The 25,016-nt window shown below is 37.9% G+C and overlaps 1 protein-coding gene across 2 annotated transcripts in view; it reads right to left on the minus strand.

Annotated features, from left to right (window-relative positions):
• Window positions 1–25,016, minus strand: part of SMC5 (structural maintenance of chromosomes 5) — a 115,498-nt gene that overhangs the window by 84,075 nt on the left and 6,407 nt on the right. For both annotated transcript variants that reach the window (XM_010860637.1, XM_010860636.1), the window contains exon 3: window positions 12,931–12,983. In XM_010860637.1, coding sequence (XP_010858939.1) covers window positions 12,931–12,983 — 53 coding nt within the window. The remainder of the gene's footprint in view (window positions 1–12,930; window positions 12,984–25,016) is intronic.

A 25,016-nucleotide genomic window follows, 5' to 3' on the forward strand; every position in this document is an offset into this window, starting at 1 on the left:
GATCCAACCAGTCCATCCTAAAGGAAATCAGTCCTGAATATTCACTGGAAGGACTGATCCTGAAGCTGAAGCTCCAATACTTTGGCCACCAGATGTGAAGAGCCAACTCATTACTAAAGACCCTGATGCTGGGAAAAACTGAAGTCAGGAGGAGAAGGGGATGACAGAGGACGAGATGTTTGGATGGCATCACTGACTCAATGGACATAAGTCAGAGCAAGCTCCAGGAGGTGATGAAGGACAGGGAAGCCTGGTGTGCTGCAGTACACAGGATCGCAAAGGGTTGGACATGACTGAGCGACTGAACAACAACAACAATATATTCCATGATGGCAGAATGCTGTTCCTCCCAAAAAAGAATGCTGTATCCCTCAATGTACTAAAACATATTTGAAAAATGACTGCATAAATGCATTTCAGAGACCATTTATTCTACCCACCATTCCCTTCAATGAATATATGACCAGTTATTGCCTCCATTCAACAGCAATGACAGTTTTGACGACTTATATCAGCCATTTTGGGCTTGGTATTCTCAAAGCCGCAAGGACCCTAACTGAACAAAAGAGCACAACATAATCATGTTGAGTATGTAGAAAGGAAATCTTCCCTGTGTTAGACCTGGTAACAGAACTCTGGTTAACAGTCACTGGTTAGATTATTAGAGCAAGTAGCTACTGAACACCAGAACAGTTAACCTCTTTAGATAATAAGACAAAAGGGCTTTGATGACTCAGAGTAAAAAGTCAGGAGTGCTTAAGACCTACAGCCATCCTTAATAGACTTCTGAAACTTAAATGTTAATACTCCCTCTGTGTTTTATAAATATACTTGGTTTAGTATACTTTTTCAGTTTCAGTATCTAGGAAACCATCATGATCAGTGCTAACCTAGAAGTATCTTTGCAATTACAGTCATATCTCAGATACATTGCAGGTTTGGTTCCAAAACACTGCAATAAAGTAAACATTGCAATGAAGTTTACTGCATCAATTTTTTGGTTTCCCCTTATAAATGAAAGTTATGTTTATACTATACTGTAGTCTACTAAGTGTACAAAAGCATTACATCTAAAAAAATAACCTACCTTAGTAAAAATATTATATTTCTAAAAAATGCTAACCATCATTTGACAATGCAGGGTTACCTCAAAACTTTAATTTGTATACACATATCTGCAAAGCACAATGAAACAAGGTATGCTTGTGTTTTTTAAATGGAGATATAATTCAGAAATCATAGAATCCACTATTTTAATGTGTACAATTAATGTTTTTTTTTTTTAAAGATGATAAAATTTATGATTTTAGCCATTTTTAGGTGTCAGTTTAGGGTGTGTATCAACAGGGGTTAAGTACATTCACAAAGTTATGCAACCATCACCATCATCTAATTTCAGAATATTTTTATCACTCAAAAGAAGAGCCCATACCTGTTTAACCAGTCACTCCTCATTCTTTCCTCCACTCAAACCCCAGCTACCACTAATTAGCTACCACTAATCTATTTTCTGTCCCATCAATTTACTTATCCTGAACATTTCATAGAAATGGAATCATGCAATATGCGATCTTCTGTGTCTAGTTTCCTCATCAGCTGTAATCTTTGCAAGGTTTACCCAAGTTACAGGCTCTATCAGTCCTTCAGTCCTTTGTATGGCTCAATCATGTGTTATGGTATGGATATATCATAATTTGTTTAGCCATTTTTCAGGCAATGGACATCTGAGTTATTTATAATTTTCATCATTAAAATTAGGAAACAGCTACATTATGCCAGTGAGCAATCATTCTCTCGAACAGTGACTGGACCAAAGAATACTTGTATTTAAATTTTAATAGATACTGCAGAATAGGATATAGTGCCTATACTCCCACAATGGTGCATGACAGGATTCTCTCTTCTATAACTTCATATGATTGAACTTTATTTTATATTTTTCTAAGCTGAGAGGAAAACAATCTTCATCTTGATCTCCTTTGTAACTAGTGAGATGTCGTCTTTTTTTTGTATATATTTGTCATTTATATTACTTTGTATTAAACTTCTTTGCTTATTTCCTTATTAAGTTGTATATAATTTTTACTGACTTAATGAGATATTAAAATCTCAATCATTTTAAGACATGTACATATTATCTGTGCTGAAAATGTTTCTTCCCATCTGTCACTCATTGTTAACTATGGCGCCATTATTTTGGGCTGAATTTTTATGGAGCCTAAATTTCCTGTCTTTTTTTCTCTTCCAGGCAAGGTTTTACAGGGCTCATGCTGCAGCATGAGGGAGTGAAAACATGAGTATGGTACCCATGCTCACTCCAAAAGAGGAGCTATTTGGGTCCAGGTAACAACAGGGGCAGATTATGTGGGTTGGGCAGGAGGTATAGCTTAGACAATCTGCCTGCCACCCTGCCCACCACCTTGGTGGTGCTGTATGCAAGAATCACACACAGTGCCCTGCTTTTGCTACTGGTACTTCTGTTGATTTATGGCTTTTTCTGTATCTCACTGTTTGTAACTGTACCAACTTCCATGTAGGCAATTATTTTCAGTCCTATCTTATAGTTTCTCTGTATTCTGTTGCTTCAGGGGATATTTGTCCATGTTCAAGTATTCTGAGAAATGGTCCCAGGTCCCAGCATATCTTAAGTGAAGACCAGCTATCCTCAGGCTACCTTTCCACATGGTTGGGCAGAGGCCAAGCAGTTCTGGGCATCAAAACAGCCTTCTCTTCCTTCGAGTTTCTTCTGTCTTCCTTTATATGGTTATTGGCTATCCTGTTTTACTGAGTAAGGTCTTTCCCTTTCCTGAGATTTAAAAAATATTCTACACCATTTTTCTATTCTTTTTAAACCCACATATTTTTAAAAGTCTAAAGACTTTTAAAATCAAGATTTTACTTATGTACAGGATTACCTGATAACAGTCTAAATTTATCTGTTTTAAACAACTAATAGCCAATTATTTCAACTCAGTTTGAGTAATTTATGTGGTAAGCCATGTCCAACAGACTCTTTGTGAACCCACGGACTGCAGCCTGCCAGGCTCCTATCTATGGAATTTTCCAGGCAAGAATACTGGAGTGGGTTGCCATTTCCTTCCTCAGGGGATCTTCCTAACTGAGGAATTGAGCCCGCATCTCTTTCATCTCCTGCCCTGGCAGGTGGATTCTGTACTACTCTGCCACTTGGGAAAGGAACCTGAAATGTCAGGTCCAGATATCAAGGTAAATTAGAAGTGGTCAAACAGGAGATGGCAAGAGTGAACATCAACATTTTAGGAATTAGTGAACTAAAGTGGACTGGAATGGGTGAATTTAACTGAGATGACCATTATATCTAGTACTGTGGATAAGAATCCCTTAGAATACATGGAGTAGCCATCATAGTCAACAAGAGTCCAAAATGCAGTACTTGGATGTGATCTCAAAAATGACAGAATGAGCTCTGTTCATTTCCAAGGCAAACCATTCAATATCACAGTAATCCAAATCTATGCCCCAACCAGTAATGCTGAAGAAGCTGAAGTTGAATGGTTCTATGAAGACCTACAAGACCTTCTAGAACTAACACCGAAAAAAGATTCCATTTTAGGGGACTGGAATGCAAAAGTAGGAAATTAAGAGATACCTGGAGTAACAGGCAAATTCAGCCTTGGAGTCCAAAATGTAGCAAGGCAAAGGCAACAGTTTTGCCAAGAGAACACACTGGTCACAGCAAATGCCCTCCTCTTCCAACAACACAAGAGAAGACTCTACACACGGACATCACCAGATGGTCAACACCAAAATCAGACTGATTATATTCTTTGCAGCCAAAGATGGAGAAGCACTGTACAGTCAGCAAAAATAAGACCGGGAGCTGACTGTGGCTCAGATCATGAACTCCTTATTGCCAGATTCAGACCTAAATTGAAGAAAGTAGGGAAAACCACTAGACCATTCAAGTTATGACCTAAATGAAATCCCTTACAATTATACAGTGGAAGCGACAAGTAAATTCAAGATTAGATCTGATAGAGGGCCTGAAGAACTATGGATGGAGGTTCGTGACATTGTACAGGAGAAAGTGATCAAGACCATTCCAAAGAAAAAGAAATGCAAAAAGGCAAAATGGTTGTTTGAGGAGGCTGAGAAAAGAGATGCTAAAGGCAAAGGAGAAAAGGAAAGATAATTCCATTTGAATGCAGAGTTCCAAAGAACAGCATGGAGAGATAAGAAAGCCTTCCTCAGTGAGCAATGCAAAGAAATAGAGGAAAAAATAGAACAGGAAAGACTAGAGATCTCTTCAAGAAAACTGGAGATACCAAGGGAACATTTCATGCAATGATGGGCTCAATAAAGGACAGAAATGGTATGGACCTAACAAAAGCAGAAGATATTAAGAAGAGGTGGCAAGAAAACACAGAAGAACTGTACAAAAATATTCTTCATGACCCAGAAAAACATGATGGTGCGATCACAAACCTAGAGCCACACATCCTGGAATGTGAAGTCAAGCGGGCCTTAGAAAGCATCACTACGAACAAAGCTAGTGGAGGTGATGGAATTCCAGTTAAGCTATTTCAAATCCTAAAAGATGGTTCTGTTAAAAGTACTGCACTCAATATGCCAGCAAATTTGCAAAACTCAGCAGTGGCCACAGGACTGGAAAAGGTCAGTTTTCATTCCAATCCCAAAGGAAGGCAATGCCAAAGAATGCTCAAACTACCACACAATTGCACTCATCTCACACGCTAGCAAAGTAATGCTCAAAATTCTCCAAGCCAGGGTTCAACAATATGTGAACCATGAACTTGCAGATGTTCAAGCTGGATTTAGAAAAGGCAAAGGAACCAGAGATTAAATTGCCAACATCTGCTGGATCATCAAAAAAGTAAGAGAATTCTAGAACTTCTGCTTTATTGATTACGTCAAAGTCTTTGACTGTGTAGATCACAACAAATTGTGGAAAATTCTTGACTAGATGGGAATATTAGACCACCTTACCTGCCTCCTGAGAAATCTGTATGCAAGTCAAGAAGCAACAGTTAAAACCAGACATGAAACAACAGACTTGGTTCAAAATTGGGAAAGGAGTACGTCAGGGCTGTATATTGTCACGCTGCTTAAATTACATGCAGAGTTTATCCTGTGAAATGCCAGACTGGATGAAGCACAACCTGGAATTAAGATTTCCAGTAGAAGGATCAATAACCTCAAATACATGGATGACACTTATGGCAGAAAGCGAAGAACTAAAAAGCCTCTTGATGAAAGTGAAAAAGAACAGTGAAAAAGCTGTCTTAAAACTCAGCATTCAAAAAACTAAGATCATGGCATCTGGTCCCATCACTTCACGGCAAATAGAGGAGGAAACAATGGAAACATTGACAAACTTTATTTTATTGGGCTCCAAAATCACTGCAGATGGTAACTGGAGCCATGAAATTAAAAGATGCTTACTCCTTGGAAGAAAAGCTATGACCAACCTAGACAGCATATTAAAAAGCAGACATTACTTTGACAACAAAGATCCATCTAGTCAAAGCTCTGGTTTTTCCATTAGCCATGTATGGATGTGAGAGCTGGACAACAAAAAAGGCTGAGTGCCAAAGAACTGATGCCTTTGAACTGTGGTGCTGGAGAAGACTCCTGAGAGCCCCTTGGACTGCAAGGAGATCCAACCAGTGAATCCTAAAGGGAATCAGTCCTGAATATTCATTGGAAGGGTGATGCTGAAGCTGAAACTCCAATCCTTTGGCCACCTGATGTGAAGAAGTGACTCACTGGAAAAGACCCTGATGCTGGGGAAGACTGAAGGCAGGAAGAGAAGGGGACGACAGAGGATGAGAGTTGGATGGCATCACCAACTTGACTAATGTGAGTTGAGCAAGCTCCAGGAGTTGCTGATGGACAGAGAAGCCTGGTGTACTGCATTCCATGGGGTTGCAAGAGTCAGACATGACTGAGCAACTGAACTTAACTAAAACCTGGGAGAGTGAAAGTCACTCAGCTGTGTCTGACTCTTTGTGACCCCATGGAGTATACAGTCTATGGAATTCTCCAGGCCAGGATACTGGAGTGGGGAGCCATTCCCTTCTCCAGGGGATCTTCCCAACCCAGGGGTCGAACCCAGGTCTCCCACACTGCAGACGAATTCTTTACCAGCTGAGGCACCTGAGAAGCCTGCAGTAATTTATACCCCATGCTTATATAGCCACCTTTATATACCTTTACATAGCCACCTTACATACCACCTCTCATAAATTAAACTCTTGTATGTGTTTAGAACTGCTACTATTTTCTTCCTTCTGTTCCTCTAATTTTTCTGTACTAATATCATACTATTAACAGCTTTATTAACTTGACAGCTACATGTAAAAAGTGAAATCCGAACATTCTCTAACACCACTCACAAAAATAGACTCAAAATGGATTAAAGACCCAAATGTAAGGCTGAATACTATAAAATAAAACTCTTCAGTTCAGTTCAGTTGCTCAGTCACGTCCGACTCTTTGCGACCCCATGAATCGCAGCACGCCAGGCCTCCCTGTCCATCACCAACTCCCGGAGTTCACTCAGACTCACGTCCATCGAGTCAATGATGCCATCCAGCCATCTCATCCCCTGTCGTCCCCTTCTCCTCCTGTCCCCAGTCCCTCCCAGCATCAGAGTTTTTTTCCAGAAAAACATAGGCAGAACACCCTTTGACATAAACCACAGCATTATCTTTTGGAACTGATCTACAGTAATGAAAATAAAAGCAAAAATAAACAAATGGGACCTACTTAACTTGAAAGCTTTTGCACAGCAAAGGAAACTATAAACAAGATGAAAAGACAATCCTCAGAATGGGAGAAACTATTTGCAAATGAAGCAGCTGACAAGGGATTAACTTCCAAAATATATAAATGTTCATTCAGCTCAATATAAAAAACAACCCAATCAAACAGGCAGAAGACTTAGACATTTCTCTAAAGAAGACATATAGGTGATCTCAACAAACACATTTGAAAAGATGCTCAACATCACTAATTATTACAGAAAAGCAAATCAAAAGTATAATGAGGTATCATTTCACACTACTCAGAATGGCCATCATCAAAAAACTCTACAAACAATAAATGCTGGGGAGGTGTGGAGAAAAGGAAACACTCCTATACTGTTGGTGGGAATGCAAACTGGTACAGCCACTACAAAGAAGAGTATGGAGATTCCCTAAGAAACTGAACACAGAATTACCATATGATTTACACTATTTAAAAGAGCCAAGAAATGGAAGCAACCTAAATGTCCATCAACAGAGAAATGGATAAAGAAGGTGTGGTATATATATATACACAATGGAATATTACTCAGCCATAAAAAAGAATGAAATAATGCCATCTGCAGCAACATGAATAGACCTAGAAATGATCATACTAAGTGAAGTAACTCAGAGAAAAATAAATATCATATGGTAACACATATGGGTGGAATCTTAAAAAAAAAAAAAGAAAGAAGTGATACAAATGAACTTATTTGCAAAACAGAAACAGACTCAGATTTCCAAAGCAGATTTGTGGTCACCAGGTGAGGGCATGTGGGGGAAAGGGATAAATTAGGAGTTTAGGATTAACATATACACACTACTATATATAAAATAGATAATCAACAGATTTCCTATTTGCACAGGAAACTACTCAATATTCTGCAATAACCTATATAGAAAAAGAATTTGAAAATGAACAGATATATGTATAACTGAATCACTTAGCTGTACAGTGATGGAACTGACACATCGTAAATCAACTGTACTCCTATGTACAATAAAAATTTAAAAAAGCTTTATTGTTCACTTTAACATCTGTTACACAAATGTCTTATTCATGATTGTGCTTTTTCAAAACTTCTTGAGTTTCTGGCACATTTATTCTTCCAGATGAACTTTATAATCAACTTATAAACTATTGAGACTCTCACTGGAATTTTATCAGATTTATGCATTAGTGTGGAAATGACTGACATGCTGATGATGATTGTAATTTTACATTTTTAGAACATAATAAGCTTCCCCATTTATTCAGGCCTTAGTTTTATATCCTTCAGTAAAATACCATTATATTTTAGTACGTTGAACATAATCTCTTAACTATTTCCTTCCATGTGGGCCTCTTTCTCATCTCTACATAAATTTAAAAAATTTCCAACAATTTTTGAATAAAAAGAACATTTCTTTACATCCCATAAAATGACAGGGCTGTTAGGTATTTTTTAAGAGCTATTTCAGCTATGAAAATTCAATAACTTTCTATAAACATTCCAAAAAATGATCTAAAAATCATCTAAAGAATGCACATATTGTGCATATGTTTTTTATGTATAAAAAAACTAAGTATATACATGAAGGATATACTGCTTTCATCTTGGAGAGGAACTCTCATCCATCAGAAATTGCTGCCAAGAGCGGTAGACTTAGAATATCTAGGTTAAGGGAAAAGAATACTATAATGAATTATTGATTTCTGCCATAAGGGAGGGAATAGAAAATGGTGATATAAATGCCAAGTTTTTGCCATACATGAAATTGACCAAACTATTAACAAAGGTTGTTTCTAGAAGTGGAATTGTCAAGAGGGCCTTCATTTTCATCTTTTTACAACCCTAGATTAAGTTTTTTCTTTTTTCCTAACAATCAAGTATTTTGCTTTCAAAAATCAGAAAAAAAAAAAACAAACAAAACAAAACTTCCTGCTGGTCCAGTGGTTAAAAATCTGCCTTTTAATGCAGGGGATGCAGGTTTGATCCCTGGTCAGGGGACTAAGAACCCACATGTTGCAGAGCAACTAAGCCAGTGCACAACTAGGGAGCTGGAGCCACAAATAGAGAGACTGAGTATCACAGTTACTGAGTCTGCATGCTACAACTAGAAAGAAGCCTGCATGCCTTAACAATGATCCTGTGGGTACAACTGAGATACAGCCAAATAAATAAATATTTCTGAAAGATAAAGTGCTTAAGTTTGTAAAAATACTGCAACTTCTTAATGAATAGTGAATACTTAATAGTGGTATGGAGATACCATATGGTGGTATGAAATAATACTCCCGTATCTCCCATAAATTTCATTATTTCATTATCTCCCATAAATTTCTAATTTCTAATGAATTTTTCCAGAAAAAAAGTTCTTACAATTCAGGTTTTAAAAGATGCATTAAAGAAAAAAGAAAACTTACTTTTCTGGATGAAGTATTCCTTAAATATTATTTCTAATATTCATGTCATAATATAGTATTATACCACTGATGCTGAAGCTGAAGTTGAACAATTCTATTAAGATCTCTAAGACTTTCTAGAACTAACCAAAAAAAGATGCCCTTTTCATCATAGGTACTGGAATGCAAGAGTAGGAAGTCAAGAGATACCTAGAGTAACAGGCAAGCTTGGCCTTGGAGTACAACATGAAGCAGGGCAAAGGCTAACAGAGTTTTCTCAAGAGAACACACTGGACATAGCAAACAGCCTCTTACAACAACACAAGAGATGACCCCACACACACACACATCACCAAATGGTCAATACTGAAATACGACGGATTATATTCTTTGCAGTCAAAGATGGTGAAACTCTATACAGTCAGCAAAACCAAGACCTGGAGCTGTGGCTCAGATAATCAGCTCCTCATTGCAAAACTCAGGCTTAACTTGAAGAAAGTGGGGAAAACCACTAGGCCATTCAGGTATAACCTAATTCAAATCCCTTACAATCATACAGTAGAGGTGATGAATAGATTCAAGAGATTAGATCTGGTAGCCAGAGTTATGAAGAACTATGGACAGAGGTTCATAACCTTCTACAGGAGGCAGTGACCAAAACCACCCCAAAGGAAAAGAAATGCAAGAAGGCAAAATGATTGTGTAAGGAGGCTTTACACATAGCTAAGAAAAGAAAAAAAGCAAAAAAGCGAAAGGGAAAGACATACCCAACTGAATGCAGAGTTCCAGAAAATAGAAGAGATAAGAAGACCTTCTTAAATGAACAGTGCAAAGAAGTACAGGAAAACTTATCAAGAAAACTGGAGATATCAGGGGAATATTTCACACAAGAATGAGCATGACAAAGGACCTAACAGAAGCAGAAAAGATGAAAAAGAGGTGGAAAGAATACACAGAAGAACTATACAAAAAAGGTCTTAATGATCCAGATAACCAAGATGGTGTGATCACTGACCTAGAGCTTGACATCCTAGAGTGAAGTCAAGTGGGCCTCAGGAAGCTTTACTACAAACAAGATTAGTGAAGGTGATGGAATTCCAGCTGAGCTATTCAAAATCCTAAAAGATGATGCTGTATAAGTGCTGCACTCAGTATGTCAGCAAAATTGGAAAACTCAGCAGTGGTCAGAGGACTGGAAAAGGTCAGTTTTCATTCCAATTCCAGAGAAGGGCAGTGTCAAAGAATCTACAAACTATTGTATAATTATGCACATTTTGCATACTAGTAAGGTTATACTGAAAATTCTTCAAGCTTGGCTTCAACAGTATATTAACTAAGAACTTCCAGATGGGTTTAGAGAAGGCAGAAGAAACAGAGATCAAATCGCCAACATTCACTGGATCATAGAGAAACCAAAGCAATTCCAGAAAAACATCTACTTCTGCTTCATTGACTATGGTAAAGCCTTTGAATGTGTGGATCAAAACAAACTGGAAATATCTTAAAGAGATGGGAATACCAGACCACCTTACCTGCCTCCTAAGAAACCTCTACGCTGGTCAAGAAGCAACCTTTAGAACCTTTAGAAACAGTCAGAACCTTTCATGGACTGGTTAAAACTTGTAAAATGAGTACCACAAGGCTGTATATTGTCAGAGATCAAATTGCCAACATCCGCTGGATCATCAAAAAAGCAAGAGAGTTCCAGAAAAACATTGACTTCTGCTTTATTGATTATGCCAAAGCCTTTGACTGTGTGGAGCACAATAAACTCTAAAAAATTCTGAAAGAGATGGGAATACCAGAGCACCTGACCTGCCTCTTGAGAAGCCTATATGCAGGTCAGGAAGCAACAGTTAGAACTGGACATGGAACAACAGACTGGTTCCAAATAGGAAAAGGAGTACGTCAAGGCTGTATATTGTCACCCTGTTTATTTAACTTATATGCAGAGTACATCATGAGAAACGCAGGGCTGGAAGAAGCACAAGGTGGAATCAAGATTGCCGGGAGAAATATCAATAACCTCAGATATGCAGATGACACCACCCTTCTGGCAGAAAGTGAAGAGGAACTAAAAAGCCTCTTGATGAAAGTGAAAGTGGAGAGTGAAAAAGTTGGCTTAAAGCTCAACATTCAGAAAACGAAGATCATGGCATCCGGTCCCATCACTTCATGGGAAATAGATGGGGAAACAGTGGAAACAGTGGCAGACTATTTTTCTGGGCTCCAAAATAACTGAAGATGGTGACTGCAGCCATGAAATTAAAAGACGCTTACTCCTTGGAAGGAAAGTTATGACCAACCTAGATAGCATATTCAAAAGCAGAGACATTACTTTGCCAACAAAGATCCATCTAGTCAAGACTACGGTTTTTCCTGTGGTCATGTATGGATGTGAGAGTAGGACTGTGAAGAAGGCTGAGCACCGAAGAATTGATGCTTTTGAACTGTGGTGTTGGAGAAGACTCTTGAGAGTCCCTTGGACTGCAAGGAGATCCAACCAGTCCATTATGAAGGAGATCAGCCCTGGGATTTCTTTGGAAGGAATGATGCTAAAGCTGAAACTCCAGTACTCTGGCCACCTCAGGCGAAGAGCTGACTCATTGGAAAAGACTCTGATGCTGGGAGGGATTGGGGGCAGGAGGAGAAGGGGACGACAGAGGATGAGATGGCTAGATAGCATCACTGACTCGATGGACATGAGTTTGAGTGAACTCCGGGAGTTGGTGATGGACAGGGAGGCCTGGCGTGCTTCGATTCATGGGGTCGCAAAGAGTCAGACACGACTGAGCAACTGAACTGAACTGATAGAGTACATTATGAAAAATGCTGGGCTGGATGAATCACAAGCTTGAATCAAGACTGACAGGAGAAATATCAACAATCTCAGACATGCAGATGATATCACTCTAATGGCAGAAAGTGAAGAGAAACTAAAGAGCCTCTTGATGAGGATGAAAAAGTGAAAAAGTTGGCTTAAAACTCAACATTCAAAAAACTTAACATCATGGCATCCAGTCGCATCCCTTCATGACAAATAGAGAGGGGAAAAGTGGAAGCAGACTTTATTTTCTTGGGCTTCAAAAGTACTGCAGACAGTAACTGCAGCCACAAAATTAAAAGACACTTGCTCCTTAGAAGGAAAGCTATGACAAACCTAGACGGCGTATTAAGAAGCAAAGATATCACTTTGCCGACAAAAGTCCTTATAGTCAAAGTTACGGTTTTTCCAGTAGTCGTGTATGAATGTGAGAGTTGGAAAATAAAGAAGGCTGAGCACTGAAGAACCGACGCCATAGAACTGTGGTGCTAGAGATGACTCTTGACATTCCCTTGGACAGCAAGGAGATCAAACTAGTCAATCTTAAAGGAAATCAACCCTGAATGTTCATTGGAAGAACTGATGCTGAAGCTCCCATACTTTGGCATTTGATGTAACAGCCAACTCATTGAAAAATACCCTGAGCTAGGAAAAACTGAAGACAAAAGGAGAAGGCGGTGTCAGAGGATGAGATGGTTAGATCATCAACTAATTAGACGTGAATCTGAGCAAACTCCAGGAGATAGTGAAGGACATCTGGGAAGCCTGGAGTGCTGCAGTCCATGGGGCTGCAAACAGTCAGATATGACTTAGCGACTGAACAACAACTGTAAACACCGTGTTATTACTCTTGACTAAAGTCATCAGGAATGCATGAACATAAACTAAGAAATTATGCAGAAAAAAGTGGTTTCAGTACTTTTAACACTTACAATTCAATTTCAACCATGCCTTTGGAACATCCTCTCTTCACAAAAAAGCCAACCTAAGATATAAAAAAAGACAAAGTGAGCTGTGTGGTGACATCCCCAGGTGAGATATAGCAAAAGTCATTATTATTTGTCAGATCAAGATTCTTTCAATAACTATTCTGTACATTCACTTACTTCACTTTCTAACTGTACCCTTTCCAGATTTAGGCTCCTCCACTGTTTCCACTCACAGATAATATTCTAAGCTACCAGTATTTTAATATTCTAAGAGTTATTGATCTTTCTATGCATTTAAGAGCCTCTTACAAACTTCATGACAAAGCTATTAACAGTAAGTAGTGCAGAGCAAAAATCTGAGGCCAAGTTATCGAGCTCCAGACTGAGTACTTCTATGGAGCTGCACAGATTAAATATTAATAATCACTCTAATAGCACCCATCCTGCTATTAATTAGTATACACCTATCACCAAGCACTTTTTAAATAATCCAATAAATATAGTAAATACGATTTAAGTGAGCACAATTTATATCATAAAATAGATGTATTTAAGCTACTTTCTATATGTACGTGAGTGTAAAGTATGAAAAAAGACCCTGGACCTAAAAAAATCAGATTGGATCTTGAATCAGGCTATAATTAAGTAATACTCAAAAAAGGTGGGAAATACACCTTGCAAATAATTGTTTTTTTAATAGTGGTAATGACAATGATGATGACAATTATAACCACAACAGTTAACATTTATTAAGCATTACTATGTTTATGTTCCAAGCACTTGATATACAATTTTCTCATTTAATACTCATGAGCAAATTTATGAGATATGTATTATATCCATTTTACAGATGATGAAACTGAGAACCAGAAAGATGAAAAAGAAAGTCTATTCCTGTAACAAGAAGGTACAGTTGAATGATCAAGAGTACAGGCTTCAACATAGACCATGTCTAGTTCAAATCTCAGCTCTGCCATATACAAGCTATTTCACCTTGACTGGGTTACTTAACGTCTCTGTTTCAGTTTTTTCATAAATAAGGAAAACAATGGCATTTTTTTAGGAGTGGGGCATCTGCTCATTAGGTTGTAATAACTGAAATACTTGTTACCAAATGGAAGAAATTAAAAAATTAGAAGGCAGTTAAAATAAAGTATTTGTACCAGTGGTGCAGAAATGCTTATACTAAATTTTTATATTGCATTTAAATAAAAATACAACATTAAAATTTTTTTGCTAAGAATTTGGACATCCCCTGAACATATCTGTGGATACACAAATGTCTGCAAGCTGTCATCTAAGAAAACTGCACTTCACAGCTTCCTTTAAAAAGCCTACCACTCAAGGGTAAGGACAGATGTATCTTCATGACAAAAATAAATAAGAAGGTTGGTGAAAATTGTTACAGCCCAATCCATTCTGACTAAGGCAGCCCTTGGAATACAATCCAGACCATTACAGAGAGAGAATGATTTAATAAACAGTTTCTGACAATTTAAAAAACTACATATAGGGAATTCCCTGGCAGTCCAGTGGTTAGAATTGGCACTTTCACTGCCAAAGGCCTGCGTTAGATTCCTGGTTGGGGAACTAAAATCCCACAAGCTGTGCAGTGTGGCCAAAAAAACAAACACAACATAATATTAATAAAAATCTGAGTATGTCCTTGGAAATTATCTACTCCAAACCCTGTTCTCTGAAATAAAAACTGAATTCCAGACAAGTAACTGGTTCAGGTTACAAAATTAATCATTAATAAATCAGTATCTTTTCTATCTCATAAATGCCTCTCTTATGGCATTAAAAATTTTGTTTTGAATAGGTTATTTATAATGTTAAGGGGTATAGAAATCAATCTTGTAACCTACATTAAATTTTGCTGTTGTTTATTCGCTACGTTGTGTCTGACTCTTTTGCAACACTATGGACTGTAGCCAGCCCGGCTCCTTCTGTTCATGAGATTCTCCAGGCAAGCATACTGGATTGGGTTGTCATTTTCTTCTACAGAAGATTTTTCTGACCCAGGGATTCAACCTGCATCCCCTGCATTGGCAGGTAGATTCTTTATCATGGAGACACCATGTAAGCCGGCACATTAAATATTAAGCCTTGCTTAAAAACCTGTAATATCACTTTGATTATATTATAATATTTATAGTAGTTTAGAAAAATAAAACAATCATTTCAAGTTTTAAAAATATTTTACAGTCAAGTAACTCAACTTTTAGACTTTCTTTTTAAAACATATTTTCATGTGAAATATATACCAATAGTATATACAAACTTCATGAACTGTTTAGAAATAATAAAACAACCATATATCTACCAGTTTAAGGAACTGGTCACTAACGGTGTATCTGACATTCCTTAATTCATACTAATTGCATCCTTTTTCTCTCAACTAATGGGGAAGAAAGAGGGAAAGGAATAGTTAGGAGTTTGGGATCAACATGTACACACTGTTATATATTTTAAATAGATAACCAATAAGGTCCTACTGTATAGCACAGGGAACTCTACTCAATGTTATTTGGCAGCCTGGATGGGAGGGGAGTTTGGGGGAGAATGGATACATGTATATGCATGGCTGAGTATCTTTGCTGTCCAGCTGAAACTATCACAACATTGTTAATCGGCTATACTCCAATATAAAATAAAAAGTTTAAAAAAATGAAACAACAAATGTAATCTCTAAACTGATTTAATTAAATGGCAACCCACCCCAGTGTTCTTGCCTGGAGAATCCCAGGGACAGGGGAGCCTGGTGGGATGCCGTCTATGGGGTTGCACAGAGTCGGACATGACTGAAGCGACTTAGCAAGCAAGCAAGCAAACTGATAATTCCTTTACTTTTGTTTTTTACTGTATGAGACTCCAAATGTTTTTGACTGTTCTAGAAACAAACTCACATTATGGTGTATTTTTCCAAGATGGTATTTTTCCTTAAAATTATGTTTTTGATATTTAACCAGTGAGCCAAAGTTTGTTTCTATTGTCATATAATATTCAATTGTATTTGACTATTCCAGAATTCACTGCAAACAATACTTCTTTAAGTATTTCCATGATTTCACCTAGTATAAATGCACAAAAGCTGACTAGGGTACCTAGAAAGCAGAATTTTTGAGGCACTGGATATAAGCATTTACAGATATACTAGGTAATACCATAGCACTTTCCAAGGGGGTTGTACAAATTCATATTCCCACCAAGAATGCATCAGAGTTTCCACTGTTTTATATCCTTATAAGCATATGGCACCAATGGAATTCTGGTGGGTCTGACAGATATACCTTGCTAGGGCTAATGTGCATTTCTCTAATAACTAATGAAGTTGAGCATCTTTTCATGTCTGTAGGAATGTACTGGTTGTCTGGGTTGCCTCTTGACTGTGAGACATTAAAGCAGATCTTTTGCTCACATGTCTTATGAGTTGTCATTATTTTGCTTATTATATAGTCTGTATATCAATCTGTATATCAATTTGTGACTAGTCTTTTCTCTACAAGGTGTCTTTTAGATGAACAGAAGTTCCTTAGTTTTATTATAGTTGAAATTATCAACTTTTCCCTTTAGGTCTATACTTTAAGACATTTTCTTAACCCGAAGTCACAAAAATATTCTCTTCTACTACTGATGTCTTCTAAAAACTTCCTGGTCAATCACATTTAGATATTTAATCCACCTGGAACTAATTTTTGTTAAAGTATGAGGAAAGGACTCAATTTCATCTTTTCCTATACCAATACCCAGTTGTCTCAGTACCATTTTCCGTCTCTTCCTCACTCACCTACAATGTCAGTTCTGTCATAAATCAAGTTTTTACTAAGCTTTGTATCTTAGCTCTTTATTCTGTCATATCACACTAGTCTACCCTACATCAACACCACAATGTCTTAATTTACCAAATATTGTATCATCTTGATATCCAGTAGACAAGTTTTTCCACTTTATCCTATTTCTTTAGAAGGAGCTTAGCTATTTTTGGCTCTCTGTATTTTCATCCAAATTTTAGTACCAGCTTGTAATTTTTATAGACGGTAGCAGGATTCTGACTGGAATGACACTTAACATGACATGTATCAAACATTAACATTTTAAAATAAAAACTATAATCTCTGCATACATACCTTTTATGTGCGGCTATGTAACTTACACCTTTGTTGCTATAATATCCATTTTAATTGCATTTACTGTTCACTGTCAGTGAACACAGAAAATGCAACTCATTTCTGTTATACAACTTTTTTAGGGGGTTCTCAGTTCTTATTTCTAAACTGCTAATTATTTCTAAGTTTATTATTAATTCTAATCAATAGATATAACTCACAGAAAAGGTTTTGGAATCATTAGTAAGAATGAAAAAGGTCCTTGCCTTAGTCTGGGATTTTGTAACAAAAGTCCCACAGGGTGGGTGGCTTAAACATACATTTCTCAGATATCTGAAGGTTAGGATATGCAAGATCAATGCATTCACAGATTCAATGTCAGTGTTACACTATCTTACATCTCAGTTTAGTCGCTCAGTCATGTCTGACTCTGTGACACCATGCACTAGACCACACCAGGCTTCCCTGTCCATCACCAATTCCTGGAGTTTACTCACACTCATGCACATTGAGTCGGCAATGCCATCCAACCATCTCACCCTCTGTCATCCCCTTTTCCTCCAGCCTTCAATCTTTCCCACCATCAGGGTCTTTTCAAATGAGTCAGTTCTTCACATCAGGTGGCCAAAGTACTGAAGTTTCAGCTATAACATTAGTCCTTCCAATGAATATTCAGGACCGATGTCCCTTAGGATGGACTGGTTGGATCTTCTTAAAGTCCAAGGGACTCTCAAGACTCTTCTCCAACACCACAATTCAAAGGCATCAATTTTGGGGCGCCTAGCTTTCTTTATATTCCAACTCTCATATACATACTTGCCTACTGGAAAAACCATAGTTTTGACTATGACTAGATCGACCTTTGTCAGCAAAGTAATATCTCTGCTTTATAATATGCTGACTAGGTTGGTCATAGCTTTTCTTTCAAAGAGCAAGTGTCTTTTGATTGCATGGCTGCAGGAATATAAAGTCAAGTGGGCCTTAGGAAGTATCACTATGAACAAAGCTAGCAGAGGTGATGGAATTCCAGTTGAGCTATTTCAAATCCTGAAAGATGATGCTGTGTAAGTGCTGCACTCAATATGCCAGCAAATTTGGAAAACTCAGCCACAGGACTGGAAAACTGAAAAGGCTACTTTTCATTCCAATCCCAAAGAAAGGCAATGCCAAAGAATGCTCAAATTACCGCACAATTGCACTCATTTCACACGCTAGTAATGCTCAAAATTCTCCAAGCCAGGCTTCAACAATACGTGAACCATGAACTTCTAGATATTCAAGCTGGTTTTAGAAAAGGCAGAGGAACCAGAGACCAAATTGCCAACATCCACTGGATGATCGAAAAAGCAAGAGAGTTCCAGAAAAACATCTATTTCTGCTTTATTGACTATGCCAAAGCCTTTGACTGTGTGGGGCACAATAAACTGTGAAAAATTCTGAAGGAGATGGGGATACCAGACCACCTGACCTGCCTCTTGGGAAACCTGTATGCAGGTCAGGAAGCAACAGTTAGAACTGGACATGGAACAACAGACTGGTTCCAAATAGGAAAAGGAGTATGTCAAGGCTGTATATTGTCACCCTGCTTATTTAACTTATGGGCAGAGTAGTATATCATGAGAAATGCTGGGCTGGAGGAAGCACAAGCCAGAATCAAGATTGCTGGGAGAAATATCAATAACCTCAGATATGCAGATGACACCACCCTTATGGCAGGAAGTGAAGAACTAAAGAGCCTCTTGATGAAAGTGAAAGAGGAGAGTGAAAAAGCTGGCTTAAAACTCAACATTCAGAAAACTAAGATCATGACATCCGGTCCCAGCACTTCATGGCAAAAAGATGGGCAAACAGTGGAAACAGTGGCTGACTTTATTTTGGGGGGGCTCCAAAATCACTGCAGAAGGTGACTGCAGCCATGAAAATAAAAGACACTTATTCCTTGGAAGGAAAGTTATGACCAACCTAGATAGCATATTCAAAAGCACAGACATTACTTTGCCAACAAAGGTCCATCTAGTCAAGGATATGGTTTTTCCAGTAGTCATGTACAGATGTGAGAGTTGGACTATAAAGAAAGCTAAGCACTAAAGAATTGATACTTTTGAACTGTGGTGTTGGAGAAGACTCTTGAGAGCCTCTAGGATCACAAAGAGATCCAAGCAGTCCATGCTAAAGGAGATCAGTCCTGGGTGTTCACTGGAAGGACTGATGTTAAAGCTGAAACTCTAATACTTTGACCACCTGATGCGAAGAGCTGACTCATTTGAAAAGACCCTGATGCTGGGAAAGACCGAGGGCAGGACGAGAAGGGGATGACAAGGATGAGATGGTTGGATGGCATCACCAATTCAGTGGACACAGGTTTGGGTAAACTCCGGCAGTTGGTGATGGACAGGGAGGCCTGGCTTGCTGCAATTCATGGGGTAGCAAAGAGTCAGACACAACTGAGTGACTGAACTGAACTGACTCACCATTTGCAGTGATTTTGGAGCCACCCAAAATAAAGTCTCTCACTGTTTCCATTGTTTCCCCGTCTATCTGCCATGACGTGACTGGACCAGATGTCATGATGTTAGTTTCCTGAATGTTGAGTTTTAAGTCAAGTTTTTCACTTTCCTCTTTCACTTTCATCAGGAGGCTCTTTAGTTCTTCTTCACTTTCTGCCGTAAGGGTGGTATCATCTGCATATATGAGGTTACTGATATTTCTCCCAGCAACCTTGATTCCAGTTTGTGCTTCATACAGTCCAGCATTTCACATGATAAACTCTGCATGTAAGTCAAATAAGCAGGGTGACAATATACAGCCTTGATATGTTTCTTTTCCGATTTGGCACCAGTCTGTTGTTCTGTGTCCAGTTCTCACTGTTGCTTCTTGACCTGCACACAGTTTTCTCAGGAGGCAGGTAAGGTGGTCTGGTGTTCCCATCTCTTGAAGAATTTTCTATAGTTTGTTGTGATTCCACACAGTCAAAGGCTTTGGCATAGTCAATAAAGCAGAAACAGATATTTTTCTGAAACTCTTTGCTTTTCCGATGATCCAGCAGATGTTGTCAATTTGATCTCTGGTTCCTCTGCCTTTTCTAAATCCAGTTTGTACATATGGAAGTTCACAATTCATGGACTATTGAAGCCTGGCTTGGAGAATTTTGAGCATTACTTTGCTAGCATGTGAGATGAGTGCAATTGTGCGGTAGTTTAAACATTCTTTGGCATTGCCTTTCTTTGGGACTGGAATGAAAACCGACCTTTTGTAGTCCTGTGGCCACTGCTGAATTTTCCAAATTTGCTGACATAATGAGTGCAGCACTTTCATAGCATCATCTTTTAGGATTTGAAATAGCTCAACTGAAGCTCCACTACCTCCACTAGCTTTGTCATAGTGATGCTTCCCCTAAGGCCCACTTGACTTCGCATTCCAAGACGTCTGGCTCCAGGTGAGTGAGCACACCATCATGATTATCTGAGTCATGAAGATCTGTTTTGTACAGTTGTTCTGTATATTCTTGCCACCTCTTACTAATATCTTCTGCTTCTGTTAGGTCCATACCATTTCTGTCCTTTATTGTGCCCATCTTTGCATAAAATGTTCCCTTGGTATCTTTAATTTTCTTGAAGAGATCTCTAGTCTTTCCCATTCTATTGTTTTCCTCTATTTCTTTGCACTGATCATTGAGGAAGGCTTTCTAATCTTTCCTTGCTGTTCTTTGGAACTCTGCATTCAAATGGAATTATCTTTCCTTTTCTCCTTTGCCTTTCATTTCTCTTCTCAGCTCTTTGTAAGGCCTCCTCAAACAACCATTTTGCCTTTTTGCATTTCTTTTTCTTTGGGATGGTCTTGATCACTGCCTCCTGTACAATTTCACGAACCTCAGTCCATAGTTCTTCAGGCACTCTGTCTATCAGATCTAGTCCCTTAAATCTATTTCTCATTGCCACTGTATAGTCGTAAGGGATTTGATTTAGGTCATACCTGAGTGGTCTAGTGGTTTTCCCTACTTTTTTCAATTTAAGTATGAACTTGGCAATATTTATTTTCATGATCTGTGCCACAGTCAGCTCCTGGTCTTGTTTTTGCTGACTGTAAAGAGCTTCTCCATCTTTGGTTCCAAAGAATACAAGCGGTCTGATATCGGTACTGACCATCTGGTGACGTCCATGTGTAGAGTCTTCTCTTGTGTTGTTGGAAGAGAGCATTTGCTATGACCAGTGCGTTCTCTTGGCAAAACTGTTAGCCTTTGCCTTGCTACGTTCTATACTCCAAGGCCAAATTTGCCTGTTACTCTAGCTATTTCTTGACTTCCTACTTTTGCTTTCCAGTCCCCTAAAATGAAAAGGATTCTTTTTTGGGTGTTAGTTCTAGAAGGTTTTGGAGGTCTTCATAGAACCATTCAACTTCAGCTTCTTCAGCATTACCAGTCGGGGCACAGACTTGGATTACTGTGATACTGAATGGTTTGCCTTGGAAAAAAACAGAGATCATTTGTCGTTTCTGAGATTGCATCCAAGTACTGCATTTCAGACTCTTTTGTTGACTATGATGGCTACTCCATGTCTTCTATGGGATTCTTGCCCAAAGTACTAGAATATAATGGTCATCTGAGTTAAATTCACCCATTCCAGTCCATTTTAGTTCAGTGATTCCTAAAACGTCAATGTTCACTCTTGCCTTATTCTGTTCGGTCACTTCCAATTTGCCTTGATTCATGGACCTAACATTCCAGGTTCCTATGCAATATTGCTCTTTACAGCATCGGATTTTACTTCCCTTACCAGTCACATCCACAACTGAGTGTTGTTGCTTTGGCTCCATCTCTTCATTCTTTCTGGAGCTGTTTCTCCACTGATCTCCCATAGCATACTGGGCACCTACCGACCTGGGGAGTTCATCTTTCAGTGTCCTATCTTTTTCCCTTTTCATACTATTCATGGGGTTCTCAAGGAAAGACTACTGAAGTGTTTTGCCATTCCCTTCTCCACTGGACCACGTTTTGTCAGAACTCTCCACCATGACCCGTCTGTCTTTGGTGGTCATACACGGCATGACTCATAGTTTCATTGAGTTAGACAAGGCTGTGGTCCATGTGAGCAGATTGGTTAGTTTTTTGTGATTATGGTTTTCTGTCTGTCTGCCCCATAATGGAGAAGGATAAGAGGCTTATGGAAGCTTCCTGATGGGAGAGACTGACTGAGGGAGAAACTGGGTCTTGTTCTGAAGGGTGGGGCCATGCTCAGTAAATCTTTAATCCAATTTTCTGTTGATAGGTGATTTAGCCCTATTAAATTTGCATATTAATCCATTGGGAGGCTTAGCCAGAATTTCTTTATGGTTTTTAAGCAGACATTCTTACAATCTGTGATTCAGAGTTTTCTTTCTTTTCAACACATATCTTTTCTCTTCTACCTAGAACTTCCAATACAATGTTCAATAGTAATGACAGTAGGTAACCTTGACATGTACATTTTCACAGATATCTCCTGAAATTAAGAAACGTCCATTCTATTCCTAGTTTACTAAGAGTTTTTAATCATAAATTACTGTGGAATTTAACTGAATGCATTTTAGCTGTTGAGAAATTATTGAGTTCTACTTCTTTAAAATATGGTGTATCATGTTAATTTTTTCCTAATAATCAATCTCTCATTTCTTGAATAACTTCGATTTGGTCACAATGCATTATATATTATTAAATTCAACATGCTAAAGTTCCTTTTTTGTGTGTGACTTTTGCCTCCAGATTCATGCGTGAAAGGGGCTTGTTATTTTCTCATGCTATCCTTGATTGATTTGGGTAACTAAAGTCACATTTTCCTGTGTAAACAGCAACTTTTGCTGTTAGGACTAATCCACATTTTGTTTTTGTCTGGTGTTCTCTATGAGAAAAAACTTACCAGCTAATTTATCTTCTCTACTTAGAGTTAGTTTTGATAATTTAAATAGCTGTAGAAATATATACGGGGCTTCCCCGGTGGCTCAGACGGAAATAAATACAATCACAACTTTTAAAATATTTTATGCTTTAGTGGAATGATTCTCATAATATTCTTACATTATGAATATATAAACCTCTGCTGCATTCTTGTAATGCCCTGGTGGCAGTCATAATTATTGTGAAATGTATTGTGCATGGATTTCCACTCTTTTTATGTTTTCTAATGATGTCCTTTTTCACATTTCTGTTTCTTTTCTCTTTCTCCTTTCTCAAGACTCCTTCTGGATTGTTTGGGCAGTGGTTATTTTTCCTCTACTTCGCTCCTCCTACTTTAATCTTTCCTGTTTGGAAGTTACATATTTTGACTTATTTTTTTTTAAACTGGTTTACTCTACAAACTTTAACATGCATATTTAACTTAATAAACTCTTAAGCTAACAATTATCTTAACTTTCTCCCAACAATACAGAGAATACTTTAACTTTGATCACAGCTTTGACAACATTTAGTTGTATCTTCTTTGATTTAAAAAATTGACACATCAGTATTATTTTATACAGTTTACACATAACTTTACTACATGTTTAGTATTTAGTAGGCTTCACTGGTGAGATGGTGAAGAATCTGCCTGCAATGTGGGAGGCCTGGGTTCGATCCCTGGGTTGGGAAGTTCTCCCGGAGAAGGGAATGGCAACCTACTCCAGTATTCTTGACTGCAGAATTCCATGGACATAGGAGCCTGGTGGGCTACAGTCCACAGGATTGCAAAGAGTTGGACACAACTGAGCAACTAACACTTACTATGTGTTTACCATTTCATTGCTCACATCTTTTTACCTCTCAGACTTTCTTCTGAGATAATTAAAGTCTGAGATAATTTTCCTTCTTCCTAATTAAACACTTTCAAAGTTCCTTTATGAGGATCTCAGACTGTTCTCTCAACCCTGTCACATTCTGTGACCATATGACTCCCATGTTTGGTATTCTAAAATTTACTATAATGTGTCTATTTGTGTATTTCTTTCTTTTACGCCATCTGGAATATATTTAGGTGCAATGGATCTGAGGATTCAAGTTTTTCAACATTTCTGGAAAATTCTTAGTCATTCTTTCTTCGAATATTGCCTCTTCCTTAGTCCATTATTTTCCTTCAACTATCAGGTCTCAATCTTGATTTCATTACTTTTTATTTTTTCGCTTTAGCTCTATTAATTCATGTTTAGAAAAACTGTCAAGTATTTTGGTTCACATATTCTCGATTATGTCTGCTTTGTTTTACCTGTCCATCAAGTTTCTCTCCCATGTATTTTTATTTATATTCTCAATGATTCTTTTTTCAAATTTACCTTATCTTTTTGTTACTTCTTTGCAACCTTCTTTCAGTTCCTAAATAAACTAAATATTCCTAGTTTACATTCTATATATACAAGCTCTATAGGTCAGATTGTATAGCCTGTTGTTTTTATTAGCTCTCATTTTTAGTGGTTCATTTCCTCCTATGCTTTGTGATTTTTTGGGGTATGGACTCATGAATTTCTTGGAACTTTAGATTTCTTTTGAGGACTGTATTGAAGACATTTTCCTTCAGAGGATTTCATTTGCTTCTGCCAGAGATATTATTAAGGGAGGACACTTTAAACTAAAATTACAATGTATGTGTTGAGGCTTGTTTGAAAGATTTTTTTTCTTTTTCCTTCTACTACTGTATTCAGAGATAACAATGAGTTAAGTAGCCCCACTTCGCAATTTTTTGTTTTTCCTGCTACACACAGTACTCATAGTTTTATCTTCTAACTCTTCTATACCCTCAGGACCCCCAATCCTATGCAACGAATTCAAAGCCAGGTTTCAGGGCACAAGGAAGCAAATAACCCTGGGAAAACAATGTCAGAGCTTGCAGAAATCTTCGGATCCAAATTACTTTATCTGTGCCCTTTGGAAACTTACTTCTCCTTTTCACAAGTCCATCAATACATTTAAACAGCTGTATCTTACACTATTTCTAAGGCTGAAGGTGTTACACACTTGGAGAATTCTCTAGATATATA

This window comes from Bison bison, unplaced genomic scaffold (genome assembly GCF_000754665.1).
Source record: "Bison bison bison isolate TAMUID 2011002044 unplaced genomic scaffold, Bison_UMD1.0 scf7180017864469, whole genome shotgun sequence".
Taxonomy (NCBI): domain Eukaryota; kingdom Metazoa; phylum Chordata; class Mammalia; order Artiodactyla; family Bovidae; genus Bison; species Bison bison.